The sequence below is a fragment of the Neofelis nebulosa genome, chromosome 13 (assembly GCF_028018385.1).
Source record: "Neofelis nebulosa isolate mNeoNeb1 chromosome 13, mNeoNeb1.pri, whole genome shotgun sequence".
NCBI lineage: Eukaryota > Metazoa > Chordata > Mammalia > Carnivora > Felidae > Neofelis > Neofelis nebulosa.
Genome location: NC_080794.1, coordinates 40,490,449 through 40,516,440, shown reverse-complemented (window position 1 = coordinate 40,516,440; position 25,992 = coordinate 40,490,449). Strand labels below are relative to the sequence as shown.

Genomic DNA, 25,992 nt, shown 5'->3' with positions numbered 1-25,992 from the left:
AATGGTCTAGTAAAAATTCCCACTCATGGTAAATAGAATCTTCTCTCAGAAGTTCGCTTTGCCTGTGCCTCGATTCTTCCAAAGCCTAGGTGTGCAGGACCATAAAACCCTAGCAGTGGCCTTTATGGTTTTCAGCAGAGTAAAGCAGTCATTCCTCAAACCAGGCAGCAAGTGAGGAAGCAGGGAGGAGTGCCGAGGGGTGGTGGCAGGAGCAGCCTCCCCCAGCCCGTGTGTCTCAACACAGCAGAGTCATTAATTAAGATACGCCCCGCTGCTGGCGAAGCAGTCACTCTGGCGTTCCCTGTCTGCTTGGGACTGGCGTGAGGTGTGAGAATCTGGGTAGCCTTCTCCATGGCTCTGCCCCGCTGGCGTTGATTGTGTATGATTAATGATTTAAAGGAATAAAAAGAGAAAGGTCAACTTCTGAGTTCAAGACAGAGCAGCTACATAGGGAGTAATTAAGATACTTGTGTAAGCATGATTAATAAGCACAAACTGGCACTCTGGGCAGTAAACAAGACACAAGCAGATGGTTAGCATGGAAAAGGGTTTTTTTTTTTTCTTCTTTCCTAAAAGCAATTTTTCAGCAGCTTGAAACTTGGCTTGTGAATTCTTTTCCTCCCCCAAGTCTCAAAAAACTCATTATCTCCACAACCTTAAAAAACACACACACACACACACACACAAAACCATGGTGAACCCCTTTCAAGACTCACTCATTCTCTCTTTTCAAAAAAGATACCTTATTATTTTATTTTATTTTTACAGATAACTAGAGTTTGCTTGTAAAATGGATGCGACTCATCTTTGTTTCTCTCTGCCTTTTATGTCAGGCGTCCCATGCACTGCCAAGCCTGACAAGGTGGTTCACTGCACAGTCTTTTAACTCCCACCCACCACTTCTCCCTCCCACTCCCCAACCCTGTGATGGGCAGAACAGAGGCATCAATGGTGGCATTTCTGGAGAGCGCTGGCAGGCAGGTGTCAGAGCCGTCCGGCAGGCGCCCCTCACGAACACTAATCAGCCCTGGTGTTCTTTTACAATCCATATCTAATTCGCAAGTTTCATTCTTTCTGAAAAACAATTACTAGGTTTTGAAGTTCATTGTGCATTTACTCAACTGTCTCTTCACATTAACGTAAAGTGGGAACAAGAGAAAATAGAGTCAGCAGGGAAGGGACATCAAAAGATGTTAAGAGTGGATGAAGGCTTTATTTTAAGAGTAATATAATTACAGATGTGTGCAATATTTTACAATAAATGAAACACAAAAGGTGTATCCTGTGCTTTCAAGATTGTGTGTGTGTGTGTGTGTGTGTGTGTGTGTGTGTGTGTGTGTGTGGAGAGGCAAAGAGAGACAGACAAAGAGACATAGGAGAGAGACACTCAGATGTACACATTCCCGCAGGGATGGGAAAAGAATGAGAGACGGGTCATTTAGGACTTAGGAAAACAAAAAGATTCTCCCAGGATCACAAGAGTAAGGTATGCATCTCACTTAGCAAAAAGAAAAATAATTTAGCCATGACAGAGTAAGCAGACTTAGTGGGAGAAGGAAAGGAAAGGCAAGGACAGAGAGTATGAAAAAATAGAGGCAGGGAGGGAAGCAAAGGCAAAGAGAAAACAAAGAGAAATGGAGAGGTGGGTCTTAAGCAAAAACTACAAAGAGACTTGGCATACCTGATGAAGAAAATGCCATCAACCTGTAGTCCTTCTCCCAAATGCCATTTCTTGAACTTCCTAAAACTCATTATGAGTCGCTAGCCCCTGAACCACTCTCACTCAATTGTGAGGTTGACTGGCCCTTGACAGATGGAGAAATGTACTTTGTACCAGCAAGTTGCCATGGGTCTCCCCAGGCCAGCCTCAGTCCAGTGACCAAGTCTGTGCTCACCATTTCCTGGCCAATCCCCGGGGCCTCCCACCTCAACACCTACTACAGGGACCAGTCCTGTCAACCTTGTCTATCCACCAAAAGACAACAGTTCAGGCCCCAAACCTGAGCCCACATCACTCAGCCTCTATGTCCTCAGGACCGGAAACCACCACAGGCAGTGGCCCCTGAACCTAGTCCAGCCAAGGGCCTCAAAAACATGCCCAACTATATTCTCTTCTTCCTTACCACCAAAACAAAGGGGAGAGGGGAGAGGAAAGGAAAGGGAAAAAAACTCAAGCTTCCCCCAATAGAAAATTCTATTATCACCATGATGCTTGGTCTCATGCCTCAACCCTTTTTTGCTTTATACTCAACACCTTAGTAATTCTTAAACAGCACTTTCCAAAGGTGTTAGAAAAATAGCTGAAAATGTTTGGAATACTCTAATATTACCCAGAGTAGAATGGGGTTCTTTTCTGTAGAAAGCTTCAGTCCCTTTAAGATGCTAACATGCTTTGTGAATTGTTCACAGCGAGCTAAAGCACATCATTTCCCAAACTGATTTATCTTCTAAAGCTACCTCTCCCCAAGACTTGGGTTCCATGGAATACTCTTTGAGAAACACGTATCTACATCTAAAAAAAACTCTTTGCTGTTTGATAGTAACTAGTTTAACCTCTATCTTTTCCTTCTCTAGCCTGAACATACCAGTCTTACAAGATTTTCCCTCAGAGATCTATTTCCTATTCCTTGAATCATTTTTCCACCAAACTGCCACACCTCCCATTTTTTCCACATTCTCTTTGAACTCTTGTAAGCAACTTCAGAGCTCCAACAAGGATCTCATTCATGCAAGCATGGAGTGAAAATGGCTTTGCACGTCCTACTCCCTTTAATGCAGCTCCAGATTATACTGGAGTTTTGCCTGGTCACCCCACATTATCTGTAAGTGCAAGCTGAGGTCTCTCTCCAGATAATTTGCATCCATAAATATATTTGTTCCAAAGCTATTTAGGAGAAGTTCTGGATTAAGTGCAAAAAAGTCTCAACACTGTGGAGGAAGAGAGAGGGGGAAGAAAGGAAAGGCCCACATTTGGCAGGGTCCACACTTTCAGCTCACACAGACCCATCTCAGGATGTACTCTTTAGAAAAAGGCTTATAAAATCCCTGCAGAATATAGACACCAATGTTCACAGCCCAAGCAAAGAACAGTAAGGAAAAAAAAAACCAATATATATGCTCTCTTCTTTATTAGGATCCATCTTCAGTCTAAGACTCATTACCTTGTACTTAATTTGCTTCAACAGCCTCTCCAGTCTGCCTTCCTAATTTTCATCTCTTACCCTAGAATCAAATTTGAATACATGTCAAACACTACTTCCACTATGCTCCTCCTCTAGCCAAGCACACATTTCATCTTCCCCATAATCCTAAGAAATAGGTACAGTAATTATCCTATTATACAAGTGGGAAAACTGAAAAACAAAGAGGTTAAGTCACCCCCCCCCCAAGATCACACAGCTAGAAAGTGGGGGAGCCGGGATTTGACCCCTGGGCCATCTGGTTCCAGGGTCAATGCTTGCCTGGCTGCCATGCCTATTACCTAGTCTCACCCAAGCGTTCAACAGTAGCTTCCCATGGTCCAAGCACACCAGTACCACACACCATGCTTCCTCCCAACCCCTGCTTCCATTTTCTTCTTTAAACATCTTCCCAGCATTTGTCATGTGTCACCATCTTTAAGATCTTTCTGACGATTCTTAGCCCCGTGTCCTTGCCTGTGAATTCTAACCTGTGACCTATCTCACATGGCTTCAAGCTAAAGGACTTTATGGCTTGTACTCTTCACCACTGTTTTTAGTATGTCAGTTGCTTTATCTCCTCAACTAGATTAGAAACTCCTTGAGGTTTCAAATGACTGCTCATAGGCTGAACAAATAAATGGACATCCTTCTACTACTACCCAATGTGGCCCTTTGTGGGTAGAATCCTTTCATCACCACCCAATATATCTGGACCGTGCCAGGATTTCCCTGGTACCAAGGCTGCCTCCAAAATTTTCTCCCATGCTCCCTTTCTCTCAAGCCTAAGCCTCCATTTTATTGTCTCTCAGGCTGGCCCACAAATTGAAATAGAACATGATGCTTAATTTTACATCAACCAGTTAAGCTGCTTTAAACACTTCAATATTCCCCAAATGTAGTTAAATATATGAACTTGCACTTAGAGTTGTCAACAACGCATTGACAATTTGTTTTATAGTTGCATGTTAATCTACAATCTGTTTAATGCAATCCAATACATTATTCGGGATGGTGATATATAAATTTAAGTCCTGGAGCATGAAATATCATTTAGGATTAAGGCTCTAATCTCTTAACAGAGGAGATATTTGCTCACAAAGGCAAGCAGCTAAGAAGAGTCCCTGCATATAAAAGGCATCATCATTGTCTCCTGCACCAAGGAACCAGCTACAGGGCATGCCAATCCTGGAGGGCAGATAAAAGGGGGACAAAAGTTACCTCCCTTCTGGCTCCCAAAGACTTTCTCACTAAATCAGCCTCACAAAATAGTTAAAAATTCACTGACCAAAAGTACTGTTTATGACTACCTCTTCGTCCTCCCCAAAGTCCTCAGGTAGGAGAACAGTAACAAAGGCAGTGAGGGCTAACTCATATAATGCAACCATATGAAGTAGGTCCTCTTATATCCCCACTGTTTCAATGAGAAAACTGAGGCAGAGCCAGGAAGGGGCATTGCTGAGCCAGGGCCTCATCAGCAGAATCTGGGCTCTTCGCCACACTTTCCTCTGCTAATCACCCCACATAAAACACTAACTGTCAGGCTTATTTCCAAGCCAAAGACTGGAGACCACTACAAGTTGCCTGGGATAAAGTAAGTGTTCAACAAATACTTTGGAATGAGAGAAAGTATGAGCTACTGTGAGCAAGCAGAAGAAAACGACAAAAACTACAAGTACAAGATACTCATTATCCTCAAAGAATTCAGAGAAGACAGGAGGAAAATAAGAAGAGATCAGCCGAAGGTCATTAAAATACCAAAAGAGGGATCACAGGAAGAAAGGTCCCAGAAGGAGAGCTGATGACTTGGGGGTTCGGAAAGGGCCAGGGTGGGATGAAGGAAGGTGCAGCTGAAAGAGCCCAGGCTCCTCGCCACATTTGGACCAATGCCCTCCTCATTCAAGCCCCATGGAAAGAGCTAGGTCAACAGTTTGCTACCAAATGTCACTTATCCATATACGAAACCCCCCACCTATAAACAGACATTCTTCAAGGCATATATATACCTTTCAGGTTGGGGACCCAATCACAGCCTACTCCCTGCCCACAGCACACATAGACCTTTCCTCTGAAAGCATATATTGGTCACTCTGATAGGATGCATCTTTCCACAGAGCCCAGCCCTGTCAGGAACTCTTGTTCACTGTGACTAACTCCAACATAAGGACCTAATCTTGGATGTTCCATGCCCAATCTGCCTGAAAACCCAGTTTCACCCAAACTCTGGAAGCCCTCAGAGACATGGGCAGATGGCATAGGCCACGTGGTCAGATGAGCAATAGGCTGGCCTTGCAAGGTACTTATACCAGGCAGACTAGCAATGCTAACTGGGGTGGTCAGCCTCCAAAAACTGCACTATCACAACCTTTATCAACTTTGCGCTTCCTTGTTTGGAAGTGATACATATTTCAGAAATGTCAAAATTCTTAGAGAAGTGTGGTGATAAAATGAATAGGCTTTTTGCTCTCCATATTGATATACCCGATTTCACTGTCAAAGTGCTTTTAGTTATAATAGGAAATGTACAAAGTTAGCTTTGCTTGTTTTGACAACCACAAAAGAGATTTATCAGTTACATGTACCCACTGAAGCTGAGGTTTCAAAGTTAAAATTGGTTCTAGCCAAGTTTCAATATTATTAATGTTTTCATGATAACAAAAACATGTAACTTTTCTGATAGTTCTCAATGCCTTTGTGAGGAAGAGTTTTGGAAATCTGGTCCACTTGACAGAAACTTCTGTTACTTTTATGCAATAATTCAAAAGAAGTCCATAGAAACTAGAGCACAGTTAATTTTACTGTTTAGTTTTTAAAACAGGAAAAGTTTCACATGACTTAAAATAGTGTCATTGAGATTTCAAATCCCCAAGCTGTAAGGATTTCTTTCCATTTCCTTCTCTGGTCTTCTCAAATACATGCTTTTCCATTCTTGTTTTAATTGCTTCAAATATATGAAATTCCCACTAATTCTTCTGAAAGCTCTTACAAAGCCGTGGTCAGATTACTCACTTTGTCAAACTTTCTCTTAAGCTGCATTACTCTTCGGAGGCACTGGTGTTCACATCTGTGCACTGTACAACGTTTGGCTTTACCTTCTGCGCTCAACTTACTCCAAGACAAGTAGTTATTAGCACATCTTCATGCCAGTAAATCTTTCAATGAAAGAATAAAGAGAAGGAAAGGAAAGGGAGGGGAGGGAGAAGGACAAAAGCCAAACAGTGAAAGAGTCCAGACATTAAGGAAAATGGAGATGTTTCACAATTTCCCAAATATAGAGTTGAAAGCTAAATCGGGCAGCCTCTGTCTTCCCATTTGTCTGGAAGTTCCAGGAGTTAGATTCTACTTAGCAAATTTTAACATACTCCTGAATGAGAACTATTCCATTCCATGAAGTTGGTAGTTCCACTTCAACTTCCATGAAACGAGTAAACTGACTAGCATTATCTCAGGAACCTCCAGGACAGCCCTATAAAGACGTGGACGTGGTGTTCCCAGTGTACATCCGTGGCCCCTAGAGTTGAACACCTGCCTACAGTCATACAGCTCCTAAGTGATAGAGCCAGAGTTGAACCCTTGTGCCACCTCTTGCTGAAACCATCTACTCCCAAATTACAATTACTACATTGCTAAGAGGGCAATCTTTCAACCAAAGATGTGTTTCCCAGCTTCACATTAACTGTCCCTCAGCCAAAGAAAGAGGACACATTCAGAAAATGCCTTATCATGAAGGGTGGTCACTGACTGCTGGTGTGACTTCCAGCCTTAGGAAGCAAAGGTTTCTACGAAGGCCAACCTGGGGACTTTACTAAGCAAATCCTGGGAAACTACGGACAGTTTAACAGACACAGAGAAGGCTCAGAGAGGTGTAGAAAAAAAGGATATATAGCAGATACCAAAAATTCAGAAAGGAATGCTAATGGAATTTTTTTTAATAGTGTTTACATTTTAAGCTTGATGTTCTGTGAAGCTGATGCACAAACATAGGATACTAGGCTCAAGTTGCAAGAAGTGACTTCTCACACGGGAGCATACAATACTTTGAGTCATGAACTAAAACTAAATAAAACAAGTCTTTTGAGTATTAACAATGGAGGAGTTTGTACTAAGTTGAAATTATGTCTAAATGGCTCCATAGTAAAGTATATGCACAGGTGCAGGTTTGTACCTCTCCCAGTGCTAGCACGCACAAGGAGAACCCACAGACACTCTACGAATGCCTCCACAATTATAGTTTTATCATTGCATTATCTTGTATACAACTGGAGATTTACACTGTCACCTTACAATTCTCCCACTCTCCACTTTTTCTTCAGCAAAGGGGCAAAATTAATTTATTTTAATTTAGATTTAATTTAGATTCCTGTTCTGTAAGACCTGACTAGACCTCTAGCTAAGCAAGAGGGAGACAGGAACTGCAAAATTCAACTTTTTCCTCAAGAAAGCAGACCCTCACCCATCAGCTCAAGTGACAATTAGCAGTTTCTGCAGCACATTATATGAATAGAACTAATAAGGCAAAGGAATCGGGGGCAGGCTTTTCCCTTCACAATCCTGTCTGAAGCTTAAAAGAAAGTCTGAAAACTAATGAATTCTGAATTCATGTCAGCTCAGTAGAGAGCAAAGTCTTTTATCTTCACCTGGAATAGGAATGAAAGAAGAAAAGCCCAACAGTTCATCCACTTCCCCTAAAACATACTCTGCTTCAGTCTTATTCTTGGCTAGGAGAGTGTGGAATCCATTGAAGCTGGAACAGGTCTCATTTTAAAAGGGAGCAAATCTGAGCTCAGAGAAGTTAAGCAACTTGCTCAAAGTCACAGAACCAGTCTTCATATCCAATATCCCTGGCCTGGAGTCACTGCTACTCTAGCAGAAGGGGGGGGGGGGGGAAGTATGGGCTTTACTCCAAATGTGAAGAATGTTTGCCCAAATTTTTTCTCTAAGTGTTTATGAAATTATAAATCAACATATGAAATATGTGTCAACTAAAGATAGGCATTAATGGGTTCAGAAAGAAATGATCAAAGGGGACCTCACTTCCACAGAATGCCTCCTGAACAAATAGAAGGAGCACATTTACACACCCATGCACAAACACAGGCCCCCAGAATGCATGCCTGTAAGACCCAAATATAACATCTCTCATGGATTCCCTAAAAGGAACTCACCAGAATATTCTGCAACAGAGGACAGCTGACTGCACATTTTATAAGAAACAAAGTCCTAGGCCCAAAGATTAAAACAAAGTATAAGCAGCTCAAAACCCAAAAGGAAAGGCTTAATGCTTCACAGAACTACTCACAGACAAGTTTAAGAAGCAGGTTATCAGACAAAATAGTTCTGCAGAGCACTGTGATGTAGTAAGGAAAACAGCTAGTTCCTAACTAAGTTTATCTGCTCTGACAGCTTCTGTGTTGGCCTGGCAGAGGTTGAGTGTCTACACAATGAACATAAAGATAACCTATGATGGCTACACATCCCCATCCATTTGCCAAAGGTCACTAAGGATTGAGCATTTTGCTTCAGTGCCTCCACTAATCCAAAGACATGCCAATCTGCTTACTGTTCTACAACATCAGGAGGTTCGGATTTTACTTATCGAGGGATGTCGGACTCGCTTTGTCAGAACTTGGTGACTATTAGCACAAGGCTGAGTGACCATGGCTGCAATGAATTTTTAAAAACTATTTGGTTTTAGGATGCCCTGGAAAGAGGATGTGACTAAACAAGATGGCGGTAACTACTGTTGGACAACATTCCACTCTCAGAACATAAAAGCTGAACAGTGGAGCATTGAGAAATTAAATTCATGGCCTGGAAAACAAGCCAAGATTAAAAAATGTCATGTTGATACAGTAGGTGCTCTTGAGAGTGGGGGGAAGATGTCAGAAACTGGATTGATTACATTTTCATAGCAATGTTGTGTGATGGAGGTGGGGAAGGGTCAAGTGTATCAATAACCCTCTAGTGCTCTGGGGGCACATACCATATCTTTCATCAAAAACCTACACAATCTACAAGTCCACCATCATCCAGCTCAAAATTTTCAGTCACCAGGGCCAAAGACCCTTTCCATAGAAAGCGAAGTAAGATCAGTTGGGTCCTACGCCTTCTTTTGGGGCCACCAGGAGGTGCTGTTAGCAGCAACATGGTTCTCAACTGATGGACAGTTTGGAAGGAGAAAGGTACTATGTTCCCTCCTCTGATGCAGCTTTAAAATTTCATTCTATCCATGTCTAAACCAACATCCTTTCCAATCCTCACAGAAGTTAATATTTTTCCTTGAATGTCAAAAAAAAAAAATAGGCATTCATGAAATGACCTTGCTGTGAGAGGTCCCTAGACTTCCTGTAGACAAACTTCCAACTCATTTTAAGACTGAAATTGGGAGTAAGTTCTAAGAGGGAGAATACTCAAAGGCTTGTAACAGTATGCACAGTCCTTAGGGGTGAGCGCTACCTTCACACAAGATTCCTGAGGACATTTTCTACCCAGACTCTCCAGATGGAGGGAAGACTTGTTCAGGAGCCCAGGTTTAGGGGCTTGTTAGTGCTTACAGGTACGTCTTCTGCCATACAGCAACATTTGGGTCAGCAGCACATTCAGCACAGAAACTCCATCATGAAAACATAGACATGGCAAGGGAGAGAGAAGACACAGGGGTTTCTAGGGTTGAGGGGGATTATGTTAAGCAAGAAAAAGATGGAGAAGATTAGGTAGAAAATAGTGGAGAGAACTTTTAGGGCTGAATGGCTACTTTTTCTCTTTTGACAACAGTGTAAAAGAGACACAAAGAAGCTGCCCTACCCTGAGGAAAGAGAACTGCCCTTTGATGCTAAGACAACCATCTATAATGCTGATGAGAATTCTCTCTGGCCCTGTCTGCCCACCATGGGGGCTCATCCTCTGACCGCATTCTCACCTCTGGGGTGACCTCTTGTTTGGTCATAGGACTGCAAGAAAAAGGTTCATCTGAGGGTCAGGAAGACGGTAGCCCTTACACCCACAGGAAACCTGAGTCTGCCCATCAGGAGAGGACCCTCTTTCCCTTTCTTTTAAGGACTTGAAAGGCAACTCCAAATCTGTTTTCTCTTTTGTTTTCAAAATTGCCAGTATCTTTCTTGTTCTTCAAATAGGAGACAGAGAGGGACTGTGACCTATTCCTAAAGTCATAGTGAAAACAAGAAGCCAGGCTCCAACTCCCAATCCAGGGGGCTAACTCTTTCCACTCTGTGGGCTCCCAGTCTCACCAGGAAGGTGGGGGGGAGTCAATAATTTTATGGGGGACATAAAAAAACGGTTGGATTAGACAGGACCAAGGCCTTCTTTCAAAAGAAACCAACCATCATTCTACAGTCCAGTTCACTAGAAGGTCTGTAACTTTCAACCACCCAGACCTTCCTTTCTTCATCTGTACAATGGGAATGTGTCCAGCCCCCAGTTGAGATACAACATCAGGAAATGGCTGGTACCACCCCTAACACATGTTCTGTACTAAATGAATCTTAGTTACCTGCTCCTTCCCCAGAGCAAATACTTTCTAACGTGAAAAAAATGAAACTGACTTCTTAACTGTCAGATTTGCTGTGAGGTAATTGGCAGCTCCCTTTGATTTCAGGATTGCTCTGGATGTTTTGCATGGGGAGGCTCCAGAGTCTTCATTGGGCTTGATGGCCAGATAATCAGACTGTCTTTCTGCTCACATCCCCAAGTAGACCAGGACTGAGATCCACATGGTCATATATTTACATATGTGGAGCAGCAAAAAATCTCAAAGCAAATAACAAACTTCCTGTGTAAGAGCCCCCTGTGACCAGTCTCTACTTAGACCAAATACAACACATGCTGGACTATTTTTCCTGAGATTTCTTTTCTTTGAATTTCAGGCAAATAACTACATTTCACCTACCAGCCTGAGTTGGACGGAAATGCACAGCATCCTAGCAAGAGGTGATATGGTAAAGTGGGAACCATCAAACTTCAGGGACTTAAAGAGAGCTCTGATTAAAACCCCCACTCTGCCCCTTACTGTGATTGAGGGGCAAGTTCACAAAAGTTGGCTTCATGTTCCTCATCTGTCCAATGAGTAGAACAGCACCTGCCTAACAGGGTGTTTGTGAAGACTGAATTAATGTACATCCTGATATAATAGTTTTGCGAAAAACAAAGCATCACAGTCACCATCAGTAGGCTCCTTGCTATATCCCTAAACCACAGTATGTGGGCCACCCAGAGGGAAATCAAGCTCCCTTTCTAAGAAGTCTGGATAGACTTGGATAGACACCCTATCTTCAGATAAACACTATCTGTAAGCCCCAGGACTTACCTTCATTTTCCTGGCTCTCATGGCTTGGTGGGGAGGGAGATGGATGGCAGCTTTAGAAAGGGGTGGTGTTGGGGGGTCAGAGAGAGAAAAATTGATCAAGGGAGATTTAGACTGGACACCTTGGTCCCTCTCCAAGTCTGATTCCCACTCACTGTGAAGTCCAGCTACATCTTTCATCATGGGTTCCATGAGATAACTCAGTATCTTTATAAATCCTCCATTTATGCTATGCTACTTTAAATTGATTACTGGTTATATGCAATCAAAGGTCTTTCCCAAGACACAAATCTAGAACCCATTTCTGTAGAGGCATCACATAATATGGTCTCCATCTCCTTTCACCTGCCTTTCTTCTTTGTCAAGTCAGCAAACACCAGTGGGGTGGGATAGCTGTGAACCATGAAGTCCAGTCGACTCTTTCTTCAAGAACATGCCTCCCCTCCTCCTCCCACTTTGCACATTTATCTGAAACTCTCTCTCTCTCTCTCTCTCTCTCTCTCACCCACACACACACACAAATTTCTGTCTTGCCTAATTATGCAAAAGCCAACAGCAGCTTGCTGGCATTAGAAATACAGACTTGGCACCTCCCTTGTGCACAGTCCCAGCCTGTGTGAGCCCTCATGGTCTCCTTCACAGAGCTGCAAAGCACCCCTAAGTGCCTCCATCACAGCCAGAGACTTTAGCAACAATACAGCATTTCAGTCTTTAGGGTCTTTAAAAAAAAAAAAAAAAATTAGACATGGTAGCAAGCATTCCATCCAGCTCAAGGTTGCACTTGGTGTGGCCTGCCTCAGGACTCATTTCTATGACTTGTTGCAGCACATGAAGTTGGATGGGAAGAAGAGACGACAAGAGAGGCCTCAGAAAAGCCTGGCAACAAGGACTGGGGAGATTCTGGGGGAAAGAGGCATTGGGCAAACATCATCTCCCTAATCTGCATGATGACTGCCGGCCAAGTTTGCTCTCAGAGCTGTGAGAGGGACCAATTAATTTATCAATCTGCACCTCTTTCTGCCATAACATATTTCCCTCTTGCCAACAAAAAATGTGTCCATTATCAGGCAGGTCCCTGTCCTCCTAAGCAGCCCATGTGGCTGTATAATTACACTTCTTTCCTTGACAACTTGCATGATTGTTTTCCTAACAGTATATTACTTCGTTAGTACTTTCCAATATACGTTATTTTTAAACTGTCACTTTTGCCCAACTCATCCCAATTCGCACTCGTCTGTTTATCATAACAATCATTAATAACTGTCAGTCCACGCCATCATTGTAACGAACTCACTCCCTCATTAGCATGTTCTAGCATTTGTTCCGTAGAGGGGGCTGATTATTTTTTACAACAGGCCAAGCCAATTACTTTAGTGAAATGGAATCACATTAATCAAAACTTAACAAGGTGGCAAATTTAAAGATATCAGATTGCAAAAGACAGCATAACTAATATGTCAGTGTCAGGGGTAGCATGTAGGTATGCAGCAGCTGTACTAAATATATCTCTTCACAGAGGCCACATGAATTTTGACGTTTCATATGATCTGACAACTACCAAAGTGATATTATAGAAGGCGAGAGCCCGGTGCTGCTCAGCTCACGATGACTTTTGTAGATTCTGGCAAGGGCAGTGTGAGCAGGGAGGGAGGCAGAAGAGGGGTGAAGAAAATGGTGGCCATGCCTATCCAGGCTGGCAGACGGCAGTGGATCATGTCTGTGTGTGCCAAGGCATTTTCTTTTACACTTTAAATGATGATAGTCATCCATCACCGTCTGACAACTGCATCAAAACCAGCTGCAAAACATGCAAAGCCCAGCAGTCTAAAATATGCTGACACAACCAAGAGAAAAACAGAAAAAACAACATATATATTTATTTATATATTCCATAGTAAAAGGAAGCAGAAGAGGGGGAGGAGGAATGGAAGTGGGGTGATTACAAAGTGTGCAGGAGCAGAGTAAAGCAAACACCAGGGCAGCAAAGGAAAGGGAAGAGAAATGAAAAGGGGAACAAAAGAATGAAAAGGAAACAAAGAGGGAGACAAAAAGGTAAAGTGATGAATGAAAAAGTGGGGGAGGCAGGGAAGAAAGACAGAATGAATACAAGGTGCTGTCAGTACTGGGAAGGAAGGCAACATGGAGGCTCTCTTACAAGGAGCAGATTCCACCCTAGCAGTATTTCCCCAGTTCCGACTCATCACTTTCACTGTCTGGTGCTTTGGGCCACACTCTTCCTACCTCCTGACACTGGGTGCTGTGCAGGTCTCTTGGGCCTGCTCCCACCCCTTCAGTAAGCTCTGCTACAGCCATCCACCAGCTAATGGACGTCTTGGCACCCAAATGATGGATGAGTCTAACTCTCCAGGTAAGGCACATGGGCACCTCTACCACCAGGCTGCTCCAAACTCCTTAGGCCCTTCTGCTGACCACAACCCACCCTCCTCTCTGGCCTCTTCCACCACTGGAAAGTGGTTCCCATCTCCACCCTGACATTTACTCGCTGGGTGACCTGGAATAAGTTATCTGACCTCTGTAAGCTATAAGCTTCCATTTCCTCAACTTTAACAATGGAGATGATATTACAGTTCAAGATTAATCTTTCACAGTCAAATAAAAAACACATAAAAAGCACCTAGAAAGATTTTTGATGCATGAGTGGGCCCCATTGTTAAGAGTAGTCCTGGGGGTAGAGACCGTATGTTTATCCATCTTCACAGTCAGTACAAAGTAAGCGAGCCCTGCAATTCTGTGGAAATGAGCTGGAGTAGTGCCCTTCCTTGTATTTCTCATTTATGAGGTTTACATCCTTGTCCCAGGATGTCTCCTGCCATTTACTTAATAATCTAGGAAATTGGTTGGCCACATGCAGAAGACAGAAGATGGCCAACGTGATTTGTGAGCCTTTCAAGGGTGAGCTAGCTTGGAAGGGCACCATGGTCCAGTGTGAAACATCTGGATGCTTCCTTACCTGGTCCCAAAACCCAACGGGCTTGACCACCTTACTGTTATTACATTTAATGAAGCCTATTTATTTACTCATTCTGACGAAGCCCAGAACCAGGTATATCAAGCTGGCAAAGGCCCTGTTGTATAATGTGATTAGGTTCAGGTATATCACACAGTTCATGAAATTGTGCTAGGATTCATTTTTACAACTTAAATAGCTATTTGGTTGGGTTGCCGGGTTGAACGTGATGAATGTGTATGATAAAACAGAACAAAGAGGGGCCAGTGCCTGTAAACTGAAACATTTGTCAGTGTATTAACCCCTTCCCTTAATTGTGATGCCTTCTTGGGGGCAACTGCCCAATGGCCAGCCTCCTTCAGACCTCATATCCAGTGTCAGATCTATACCAATGCCAGAGGTGACAATTTAATCTCCCCATCAAGGAAAAAGCTTTCTCCAGAAGTTCAACATCTAGTCCATCCAAATCCCTGTGTCAGTATAAGACGATAGCCACAAGTGTTCATGGGTCCTTTTTCAAAACCCAGTCACCTCTCAGGTCCCCAACTTACATTCCGGTCCTAAAGCCTATTTACCAAACATTTAACTCCTGTCCAAATCAACATTCATGGCAACTCTGTTGAGATATGAGCTTGTCACCTAATTACCCACATGCCATAAGAAATAAAGCTGGACTAAAAAATCAGTGTAGCATAAAACTCAGTAGAAATAATGTAGGGAGGAAAAAAACAGGACCTGCATCCCTTGTTTCAGTGTCATTCATGTTGCCTAACAGATTATTTTAGACTGTCCTAGGTCACCTATCTAGATAAAAGTTTCCTAAAGTAGACTCTCTGATAAAGCCACTTTGTAAATTATCATTTTATTATTTTGAGAGACACAGAGAGAGGGAGTATGAGTGGGGAAAGGGGCAAAGAGAGAGAGGCTAAGGGAGAATCCCAAGCAGGCTCCACACTCAGTGAGGACCCTGACATGGGGCTCGATCTCACAACTGCAAGATCACAACCTGAACCGATATCAAGAGTCGGATGTTCAACCAACTGAGCCATCCAGGCACCCCTGTAAATTATTATTTTTTTAAAGGAAACTGGATTTTTCTTTTAATGTTGAAAGAGGTCTTAGTTAACTCTCACCCTGGCTCATTGTTAGTCATTCACAGAAAAGAAATCTGAATGTGTCCTATGTTCCAAAGATGGCTACGACACCTCTCCCACCCAATATGCTCTTCTAAAATATGATCTTACTATTTCTTTATCACATGGTAGACTAATGCCCCTTGCCTTGGATCTGGGCAGGCTCATGTTGCTGTAATGGACAGAGTGCATGGAAGGGACACTGTGGGACAGTTTCAGCACTGGAACACTTACACTTGGAGCCTTGAGCTGCCACATAAAAACTCCAACCAATATCCTCTGAGGCAGCCACACTGTGAGGAAGCCAAGCCACATGAAGAGCCCATGTATAGGGCTCCATCCAGCAGTTCTAGTGGCTGAATCATCCCAGCCTAGATGAAGACACATGTGTGAGTGAGCCTTCAGATGAAGAACTCCAGCCCCCTGCATCAACTCACCCCCAGCTTTTTACTCTTTCCAATGGAAGCTCCAAGCTTGGAGACCAAAGACAACCCATTCCACTCTGTCCTGTCTCAATTCCTGATGTAGAGACTCCATGAGTGTAACAAAATGGCCGTTTCCAGTCTCTCCGTTTTGAGGTAACACAGTGACAGCTAACAAGAACACTGGGAAACCAGGGAAGCAAAGGCCAAGTCAAAACCAAACCCAGGTCTGTTGATTATAGGGTTAGTGCCCTATCTTCCTTACTGCTCTTCCACTCTAACATTTGCAAAATACAACGTACACCTGTGTCACACACATCAGCTTACTACAACAGTAAATAGGAGCTGAGAAATGTTTAGCCAAAATCTCATCAGATGCTCAGGGGATACAGAGAGGTTTTCACTGTCCTTGAAACTAGTCAAATCTCCCCAAAGACCAGACAACAGAAAACCTACACTCACCAGAACAGCAAAAACTTGGTATCTGGGCATCCCACTAGAAAAAATATATATACCACCCAGGAGTCACTGACATTCACTGGCCCAATGATTTGTTCCCAAGTATAAAATTCCCCGAAAAGCAATCACTGCCCCAAATGGAAGCACTTATATCACATCTCCCACAAATTCCATTTTACTCTAAGCTTGGAACAGATCAACCATCCCCCAATCTGGTCTGCTGGCCACTCGGGTCGGTGACTCAAGCCTGGATACTCAGGATTATCTGGCAGGGAAACGTCTAGGCTCAGCAGATTTAGGATTTGAGACTAAGATTCAAACAGATGAGGACAACTGAGTCATACTCTTCTTTGTGCATCTTCCCATGCAAACCTCCACATAGTGGCACACTTTCAGATTTACTATCCTCTTCTCTTGCTGTTGATGAATCTGTTGAGAATGTTAAGTTTCTTTTACCACTTTCGAGAAGGTCAAGTGAACCCAATGTAATGGTCTTTCAAGAAGAGAGACTTTTGGACCAGCTCCTCCTGGGATGAAATAGGTCTTTTACCTAAAGCTTGGTACATCAGATATTATGAATATACTTTCTCCCCAAATTCACCAAAACTTTTTTCTGGATCCAAAATGAAACCTCATGGTCTGACAAGAGATTTTTATCTTTTTTGAAGATTTATTTAAATTAAGTCTTGCAAGGGCACCTCAGTGGCTGAGTCGGTTAAGCATCTGACTTCAGCTCAGGTCATGATCTCGTGGTCCCTGAGTTTGAACCCTGCATCAGGTTCTGTGCTGACAGCTCAGAGTCTGGAGCCTGCTTCAGATTCTGTGTCTCCTCTCTCTCTCTCTCTCTGCCCCTCCCCCACTCATTCTTTCTCTCTCAAAAAATAAACATCAAAAAAATTTCTTAATAAAAAAAAAGTCCTGCAAAGGCATAGAAATTAAATCACCCTTAGCCACTTGATGCGTTGTCTATTGAAAATAAAAACAAACTGTAAACCATAAACTTTCAAATAAATTTTAATATGTACATGTATGTGATATGCTCACACATGCATGTATAAATACATTATTTGCATGTTAAAAATCAAGACTATCCTGGACCATCTGAGATGTAAATTTTCCATACAGATAGTCATTTTCTGTAGCATGCCTTCCCTGGTAAATCAGAGAAAGACGTGGATTGTCGAACCATCTAACCCAAAATACAGAACTTCATGTTTTTCTTTTCTTTCCCAAGGGTACACTGACCCTTTCTCCTTCCTTTGACAATTCACCTCCTCTTGCTTGACATTCATTTTTTTCATTTGTAACACACTCGGAGAGAGAAAAGGACTTGTCCAAGTTCACAATGCCTACCAGGAAATTCAACCCAGGTCTCTCTCAATCATTCTGAATTGTCATTTCTACTTCCTCATTCAACTGCCCCAGCTTTTCCCCATTCAGACCCTTAGAATGGTTACAGCCCTGTAGAGCCCAAGTGATGCTAAACCAGGCAGAAGAATGGACTGCTTCTGCCCATCAGTGAGATGTGCAGGCCCAAAGTGAGACTCTCATTCAGACTTTCAAATACCAAATGGGCAAGGGAAAAGACAAAAAATATACTTAATGGGTTTAAAACAAAACAAAAAACAAATCTTCCCTTTAAACTCAACACAGAAAGTCACTTGAGGACAGAGCATGTAGGTCCCTAACATTCTCACCTCGCACCAGACATTCCCAGCCTGACCACTGTGCTAACAGAGAAGCTGCAGATGTGAGAGTGGCCTCTAATTTATTTCCCTCCCTGATTTATTTTCCCCCTGCACATCACTTTGGTATGACAACAATGCATAATTCGATTACATGTGATATATAAAATCATTGCAGCTGTTGAGGAATATTCACAACAAGAGCATTTCAAATCCACACTCAGACACAAATACACACACACACACACACCCTTTGTGAATATCCTGCTAAAATCACAAAGGGAGAGGAACAAAAAGCTCTTCTTTCTACTGATTAGGTACCCCCAGCATTCTTTGCCCACATACTTTTGTCCCTAAGTATAGAATTAAAAGTACCTCCTTAAAAAAAAAATTAAAGGAGGTCTAAGAGGGATGGGGACAGCCTTTTGGGGTGAAATGGTGAGAATATAACACAAAAATCAGAGTATGTATCATTTAATTTTAAGAGGCTGCTGTGAAACCGGGTGCATTTAATTCCCTTTTAAACGCCACGTAAAAGTTTCTCTCCCGCCTGCTCACTCTGTGGGCTACATACCGTGCCTAAGATTAATCCCTCAGGAGTTTTTTATTTCCTATTCTGCCTATCTTTCATCTTCACCCCAGACTAAGCAGATGGATGTGAATTCAAAGTTTTCTGATCTTTAGCACAAGTTATGGAGGGTTATCTTTGGCTGTATATCTTTCCGCTGGCAGTGCTCCCTTGGTGATGAAGGATTAACCACCCCAGCTGTCTCTTCCCAGAATGATGCAGTGCCGTGCTCCTCAACACGACAGCATCACTTAATCTTAATGTCCGCTCTCCGAGCGCAGCCGCGCAGGACAAAGCCAATCAACATCAGATGCCACCAAGATGGACCTACTGCTTGGCCCTGGAGTCTCTCACCCTCTCACTCCTATTAATCAACATCATCCAACCCAATCCCAGAGTTCACTTCTCTCAAACCACAGTTAAACTAAGCTGGGGTCCATGTTAACCATCTGAAGCACGTGGCGGGAGGAGGGGTGGTGGGCGACAATCTGACATGTCAGGAGCATAGCATGCTAAGCCACGTCGCTCATTGAGAAATCCTTCCCTCCGCCCACCTTCTCCCCAATGCCAGCATCCATTCTAGGACACTCAACCCCTCTTCACACACTAAAATTCATCCGTATGGCATAAGAGAGACAATCTTGAACGAAACCTACCTGTCTTCTAAGAGACCCCAAAAGATCTGAAGCAAGACATGAACCCATTCACAATTGAATGGGCTGTATTGGCTTCCCCATCTCCCTAGCCCCAATCCTTACCAGCAGCTTACACGTGCAAAACTGGGCCTATCACTTTACTTTTTGCACAAAAACACAGTCTCATACCAGATGGCACAAATGGAAAGCCTGACCCTACCAAAAATAAACACCCTGCTTGTGTGACTGATACATCCATGAATACATTTAATCCTAACAAGTGTTCTACCCACCCTTCTCCTTTTTTAAAGTTTATGTATCACAGGTGGGGAAAGCAAAATGGTACTCTTGTTTTTTTTCTAGCTCCAAGCAATTACAGTAATGTACCTCCCTTTTCTTCCTTAAGGAAGGGAACAAAAAAGTCAGCCCAGATCTCAAAGGCAAACGTAATAAAACAGTAAATTATTGCTAGAGTTTACTAAACAAATGCAACCTAGTTAAATTTGGAAAAATCTTCACTTTTGCTTACATTTGCAATTTTACTGCTGAACTACTGGTATTTCTTACTTATGCAACATTAAAATGTATAAGAAATCCTCTTGTGTGCTATATCCAGCATCTACTCTTGATTTATAATACCCAATTTAGGGGGGAAAAAACACAACTAAACCTGATTTAAATCACAGATTACTCTGTAAAACACAAGCAAGGAACTATTCCAAATCCTAAATGTAATTTAAACATATTTATATTTTACAGTGATATATTTTCCCCATTCCTTGTCTTACAACTGTAAACTTTCTATAATTATATAAGCAATTTCCCTAAGGTCACAACATTGATCATAGTTATAAATTGCTAAAGTACAACAACACACAGTGAACAGTAAAATATATGCTGGACATCACAAACAGTTTCATCAAATCAGGAATGGGGTTGGGGGGGAGAAGAGGGAGAGAAGAATGGAGATAGAGAAAGGGGAAAAAGTAACAAACAAATTTTCCAAGAAGTCATTATACAATGTCACATCCCTTCCCCAAAGCCATTTGGAACACAGGTCTTAAAAATTGTCCTCAGAAGGGCTTGGTTTAATTTTTTATAGTATTCTTAACCCTTTGCCATTTGAGAAGGCAAACTATAGAAGTCACTCAGTTAAAGCACAAGTTAAAAAAAAAAAAAAAACAGGAAGGGAAATGCTAGAAGATTAAAACTGCCCTGTGCCATGAACCATAGTTCTCAAACTGTGTTCCTAGGAACCCTGGGATTATTTAGAGGTATTCCCCGCATAAAGCAGAGGAGATCCAGGCTTCTCATTCATTCTTTAACCAGAACAATTTCTCCATAATCTGTTACCTCTCGTTGTGCTCAGTGGAAGAAATCTTACCTGGGAAAATAGTTTTCAATGTTGTAAAAAGAATACAATTTGGAAACTACCACTCCTGATGCTGTCACAGTCAAGGATGAGATCCAAAAGAAGCTACTTGAGGGTCTCCAGTTGCCAGTGTGTCTGGTGTTTAAGGTAACTTTTCTCTTAATGAGAAAGGATGCGGGTGCTCTCTACACAGGATGCAAATGGGGTTGCTGTCAGGCGCCTCCAGCGTCCAGGGTTCCAGCCAGACAGGCTGACAGGCTGGTCACCCCTGATGGTTAACAATGCCACACTCCACTCTGGGCAGCTGCCTATTAGGAAGACAGCTGAGACCCAGAGGGGAGGGAGAAATCAGTGTGTGACAGGCACTGCCTTGCTCAATGTAAAATAAACTTTAAAAGACCTGTGTTCTCTGAAAGCTTAGGAATGCAGCAGGCAAATTTTTCCTTTGAAACATTTTCCAAGCCAGGTTAAGCATCTCTGTAGTTCAGGATCCTGCTTCAGCTTTCTGAACAATCTAGAGATATTAGTGCATGTTATACATGCTTTCCAGGAGAATGGCCTTTAAGAGATGAACCTCCTGAAAGGGAAGATATCCCATATGGGGATATGTTCCCCATCTCCCCTTCACTCTGTACTTATTTCTGCTGCTTCTTCCTCTCCTCTTCCTCTCTCCCTCCCGTTTTTCTACTTCTTTCCCATCAATGCCTCCCAAATAAATGACATCTGGCTTCCTACAACATGACAATTTTCCCTGACCAGAAGGGAATACTTGTAATATTTGACAGCAAAGGAATGGACCAATCAGAACAGATGCTGGCTACAAACAGGGACCAGTTGCACACAAAGGTAGGCTGAATCCATGTAAGTCTTGGCCACAACACCAAAAGAAAGAAAAGCTTCCGCCTGCTGGTTGGCTGTGCCAGCTTCACAGAGTTCCAATCTATACTACCAGTTTCTTTCTGTACAACTTCAGATTACTTAATTCAGAACTGGTCTCCTCTGCAGAATGGGCATAAAACTTCCTACCCACCCCCACCCCCAGGTAGAGGAGTCAATGCAAATTAAACGAAAATGTAGACTAAGCACTCACTAGATGTTAGATAGTTATTTCCTCCTCATTTTCTTCTTAGTTTGTCAGCTGCTGTTTGTCATTTAGATTGCCTCAATGTTTTATGGATCCCCAGTAAACAAGTGAAAAAAACAAAAAACAGAAAAAACCTTGTAGATTCTGGTCTTAGAAGGGGAGATCTTCAGACCCTGGGTGGACTGTGTGGGAGTTGAAATCGAGTTGCTAACCTACAGGTGATAAAAGCTGCTGAGACAAGAGGGCTGAGGGCTCTTACTGGATTTTTATCACTTTAACAGCTTTAAAAAACAATGGCTATCAATTTTAAAAATTACATGTATCATTTTGAAAATTATATGAATCATTTTTATCAGAGCAAGCCTTAATTCATGAAAAAATGAAAACTTAGGCAATTGAAGTCATTTACCTGTAATCCTGCTACCCACATGATGCTAATGTAAGTAGCTAATATTTTAGTAAGAGCTTACTATATACCAGCATTGGGCCAAGTTTTCCATTATATTACCTATTTAATTCTTACAACTCTTTGATATAGGTCATGAGTCTTAAGAGTAGCTAAGTAATTTGCTCAGGGTCACATGATCACACTGTTCCTAAGTGACATCAACAGGATTTGAACCCAAGTCTGAAACCAAAGCTTATATGCTCAACTCCATGTAAGATTCCCTCCAGGAATCCTAAGCCTAGAAATAGGTAGACAGGTAGGTAGCTAGGTAGAGGGGTAGATGCAAGAAATACTCACTGAATTAAGTTTTACAAAGAATTAATCAATATAAATACTTACATATTAAAATGTATTTGGTTCAGATACAAAATCGTCAGTCCTAAGAGCATTGAATTTCTCCAATAAGACAGTTTTGGTATGAGCAAATTTTATAAATCTCAAGCACAAGTACTTTCCACATGGCCTCTCAAAAATGAGTAAACACTGCAAAACAAACACACAACCACAACGCAGGACTTTCTCAGAAAATAACAGGGCATTGCAGACCAGACATTTAAGAGATATAGGAAAATCATGAACCTGACAATACACAGGGCAGGAGTTTCTGCACAAATATTTTAATCAGAAATAGCAGCTTGGGGCATCCTACTAAATGTCAAGAAGGGCCAACTCTTTTAATCCTTCAAATCAAATGCTTCTTGTTTCATGAATTCCTATAACTACAGAACCAGAGATATTCCACTTGGGACCTATTTTTCAACTCTCTCCTTGTGGGTGCTAGTGGTGGCCTTAATTGTGGATAAAAATTAGGCCCACTGGGCACTTTTTTTTTTTAAGCCCAGAACCTTCAAATCTGTTCCTGCAGGGAGAGCGATAGAATCAAATCCCTCCAAAAACTGAGCTTAAAGACTTTGAAAACAGAAACTACCCAGCAATTGACAGACTCAACTCCCCAAGAGGCATCAAATTGAGAGGAAGTGGGGAACAAGGCCATAATCCAATGTGAAAGGCCAGATCCGGCCTTCAGACACTCAGGCACAGTCCACCAGGGCTCTAGTCTACCCTGGCCTGAAGCTGGAAGTTAAATAATCATAACCACTGGAAAAGAGCACCTGAAACGTAACAGAGATCCAGCCTGTCATATATCAACTACTCAGTTGATACAAAACACAAAGTCATCAGAGCCTATATCCCCAATTCCCATCTCCTGGGAAACACCCCAAAGTGGCCCCAATTCCTTAGGTACCCATAGCATAGCAAGCCAACGACTTCTCTCATTTCTCTAAAACGGTGGCAGGGGGGTCTCAACAACTCTTTGGAGATGGGAAGACTACCTTTTCACACATTTTTCAATTTGACAAATTTGAATTATTTGGAAAATAATTCAAAAATAATTATTCAAAATAATTATTTTGTCTTTCATTCTTCCGATTTTACCCTCTTCAGTAAAGTGAAGGAATAAAGTGTCCTTCATGTAAGTCCTGCATTATTTCTTGCTAAATTGTTGCTGTTATTAATTGTAAATGAGCCCCTTTCTCCCTTCCCCCATTTTGCTGTATGGATTTTTCTATCCATTTTGATGATTTCAGGCAACTCGCATTAGTTTAATAGTTCTCAGTTGATCTGTTGGGTTTTCCAGCTCAGCAATCACTTCATTCAAAAAGGTATTTTTACCTCCTCCTTTTTATGATTTATATAAATGTCTGGTTTCTATTTCTTATCTTCCTGCATTAACTAAGGCAATCCCTGCAAACTCAAGGGCCCACAGGGCCAGGCAGGTAAGATAATCGAGGACCTTGTGACCGAGACAAGGGAGCCATGTGTCTAAAGGCAGGAGTTACCACTCTGTTCTGGCCACGTGTTACATTCAGGACTACAGGTCTCATCTTGCCAAATTTTTCAGGAGAAACCAGAGATAAGGATTTTCTGGTGAAACCTCCAGTTTCTTTAAATCTTCACAATTTTTTTTTTTTATTTTTTAAACACAGATCAAAACAGAGTGCCTGATGGTCAGATTCAGCCCAAGAGTGACCAAAACCTCCAGGTGAGATCTTCCAGGATTTAAGAAAACAATTTCATTTAAATCATAACAGAAATGTACACCCTTATCTCAACCCTTTCTCTAACATTGCACCACTGAAGAGGATGTTTGCTTCTGACATGAGGTAAGGTTTCCATCATGTTAAATCTCTATGTAATGTTACTTTACTAAAAATAGTTTATCAGCAATGAATTTTGAATTCTATTAAGATGATCTAGGTTTCTCCTTTGACCCTATGTGATTATTTATATCAATAAATTTCCTAAGATTGGAAAAGAAAAAAAAATGCCTAAAATATACTGTGGGAGAATTCACTCTAATATGTGCTTTCAAAGAAAAAATGTAAACAGAGATTTCTTAATTTTTTTAACTCCTTGATTTTATTAGCTCGACCCTTAGTTGTGACTTGCTTTCTCACCCATCTTCCAGCAACTTAAGCGAGTCTGTCAAAATCCTAGTCGTAAAACTGCCACTGACATCATCTGTTTCAAAAAATTACTCACAACTGGATCCATCATCAGCTCTGTCTACACAACCAGTTTCAAATTCCAAAGCAATTCCACACCACAATCTACATCTGTATTCCCAAATCTACTTTCATGCAGTTTCCCAAGTCCACTTTGATACAGTTCATTCTTTGGAAACATGTTAGGATGGCACATTTTCTAGAAACAGGTTTTGTTAGGGGGTAGAGAGTGAGGGGAGGCAACTTTAAATAAAAAAGATGTAACTGGCTTAAGACAGACATTCAGTGCATGAATGTAAAAACATCACAAAACTTGGCTTACAAAATTGTTAATTATGTATTTGACAGTGAAATATCACAAACAGCTGGAGCTAAAGAATACAAACTCACACAAGGAGTGGGAAGAAATACATGGAAACTCAGAAAATGCCATCAAAGAGAGTGTTTAAACTCAACCTCTTCTGTACCAACTCTTACACCTACGTACCAGGTCACCTACCTCAACCAAAATTCACAAGCCAACCTCCCAACTCCTATTCCTAGACTTGTAAAAGCAGCGCAGCTCTCTATTACATATCCTCCTCCCCCATTTAGAAAGTTGGGCCAAATGGTGTGTGACCATCCGAGAGAAAGAGCCAGGCCAGAATCTAAAAAATGTGCAAACCAAGGCTGTAAAAAGAAAAGCCATCACTTTGAGAAGTTTGGCCTTAATTTTTTTTTTCCAAAATATGTAAATAGTCACAATGCCTTGGGAGAGTGCACCAGAGAACTCCCAGAGCCTGACACCCCATCTCCCCTCAAACACATGCTCAGGCACTCACCACATCTTCTGCCAGAAATCCACTCTCCTGGGACTCCTCCCCCAACACACAGGGAGGAGCCAAAGTCAGAAATACACACATGGAGCTGTTCTGAAAATTCTAACCAGCAGAGTCCATGACAAGGCAAAGCCCAGACCAGACATCTTGGTGGGGGGTGGGGAATGGCTGCCTGATCCTGACACTAGGAGGAAAGAATCTTAGCAGAAAAAAAAAAAAAATCCTACTCTTTAAGGACCCCTTCAGCAGTTCTACGCTGGAAGAGACATAGGCTCCTCCTATAGCTAATATAAAGACAACCTGGTTCCCTCCCCACAAGACACACCTGGTGGCAAAAAAGAAAATCCAATCTTTAAATCCCCAGGACTTTTTAACATTTGAGTGAGAGTCTGAA

At 42.1% G+C, this 25,992-nt stretch overlaps 1 protein-coding gene across 8 annotated transcripts in view; it reads right to left on the bottom strand.

Annotated features, from left to right (window-relative positions):
- Positions 1–25,992, bottom strand: part of LRMDA (leucine rich melanocyte differentiation associated) — a 1,033,502-nt gene that overhangs the window by 817,126 nt on the left and 190,384 nt on the right. For 2 of the 8 annotated variants that reach the window (XM_058698404.1, XM_058698405.1), the window contains exon 1: positions 1,682–11,964. The exons of 5 other annotated variants lie outside the window; for them this stretch is intronic. In XM_058698404.1, coding sequence (XP_058554387.1) covers positions 1,682–1,700 — 19 coding nt within the window. In that variant the 5' untranslated portion in view covers positions 1,701–11,964. Of the gene's footprint in view, positions 1–1,681; positions 11,965–25,992 lie in introns of those variants that run through there. One more of the 8 variants, XM_058698408.1, reaches the window with a different exon arrangement.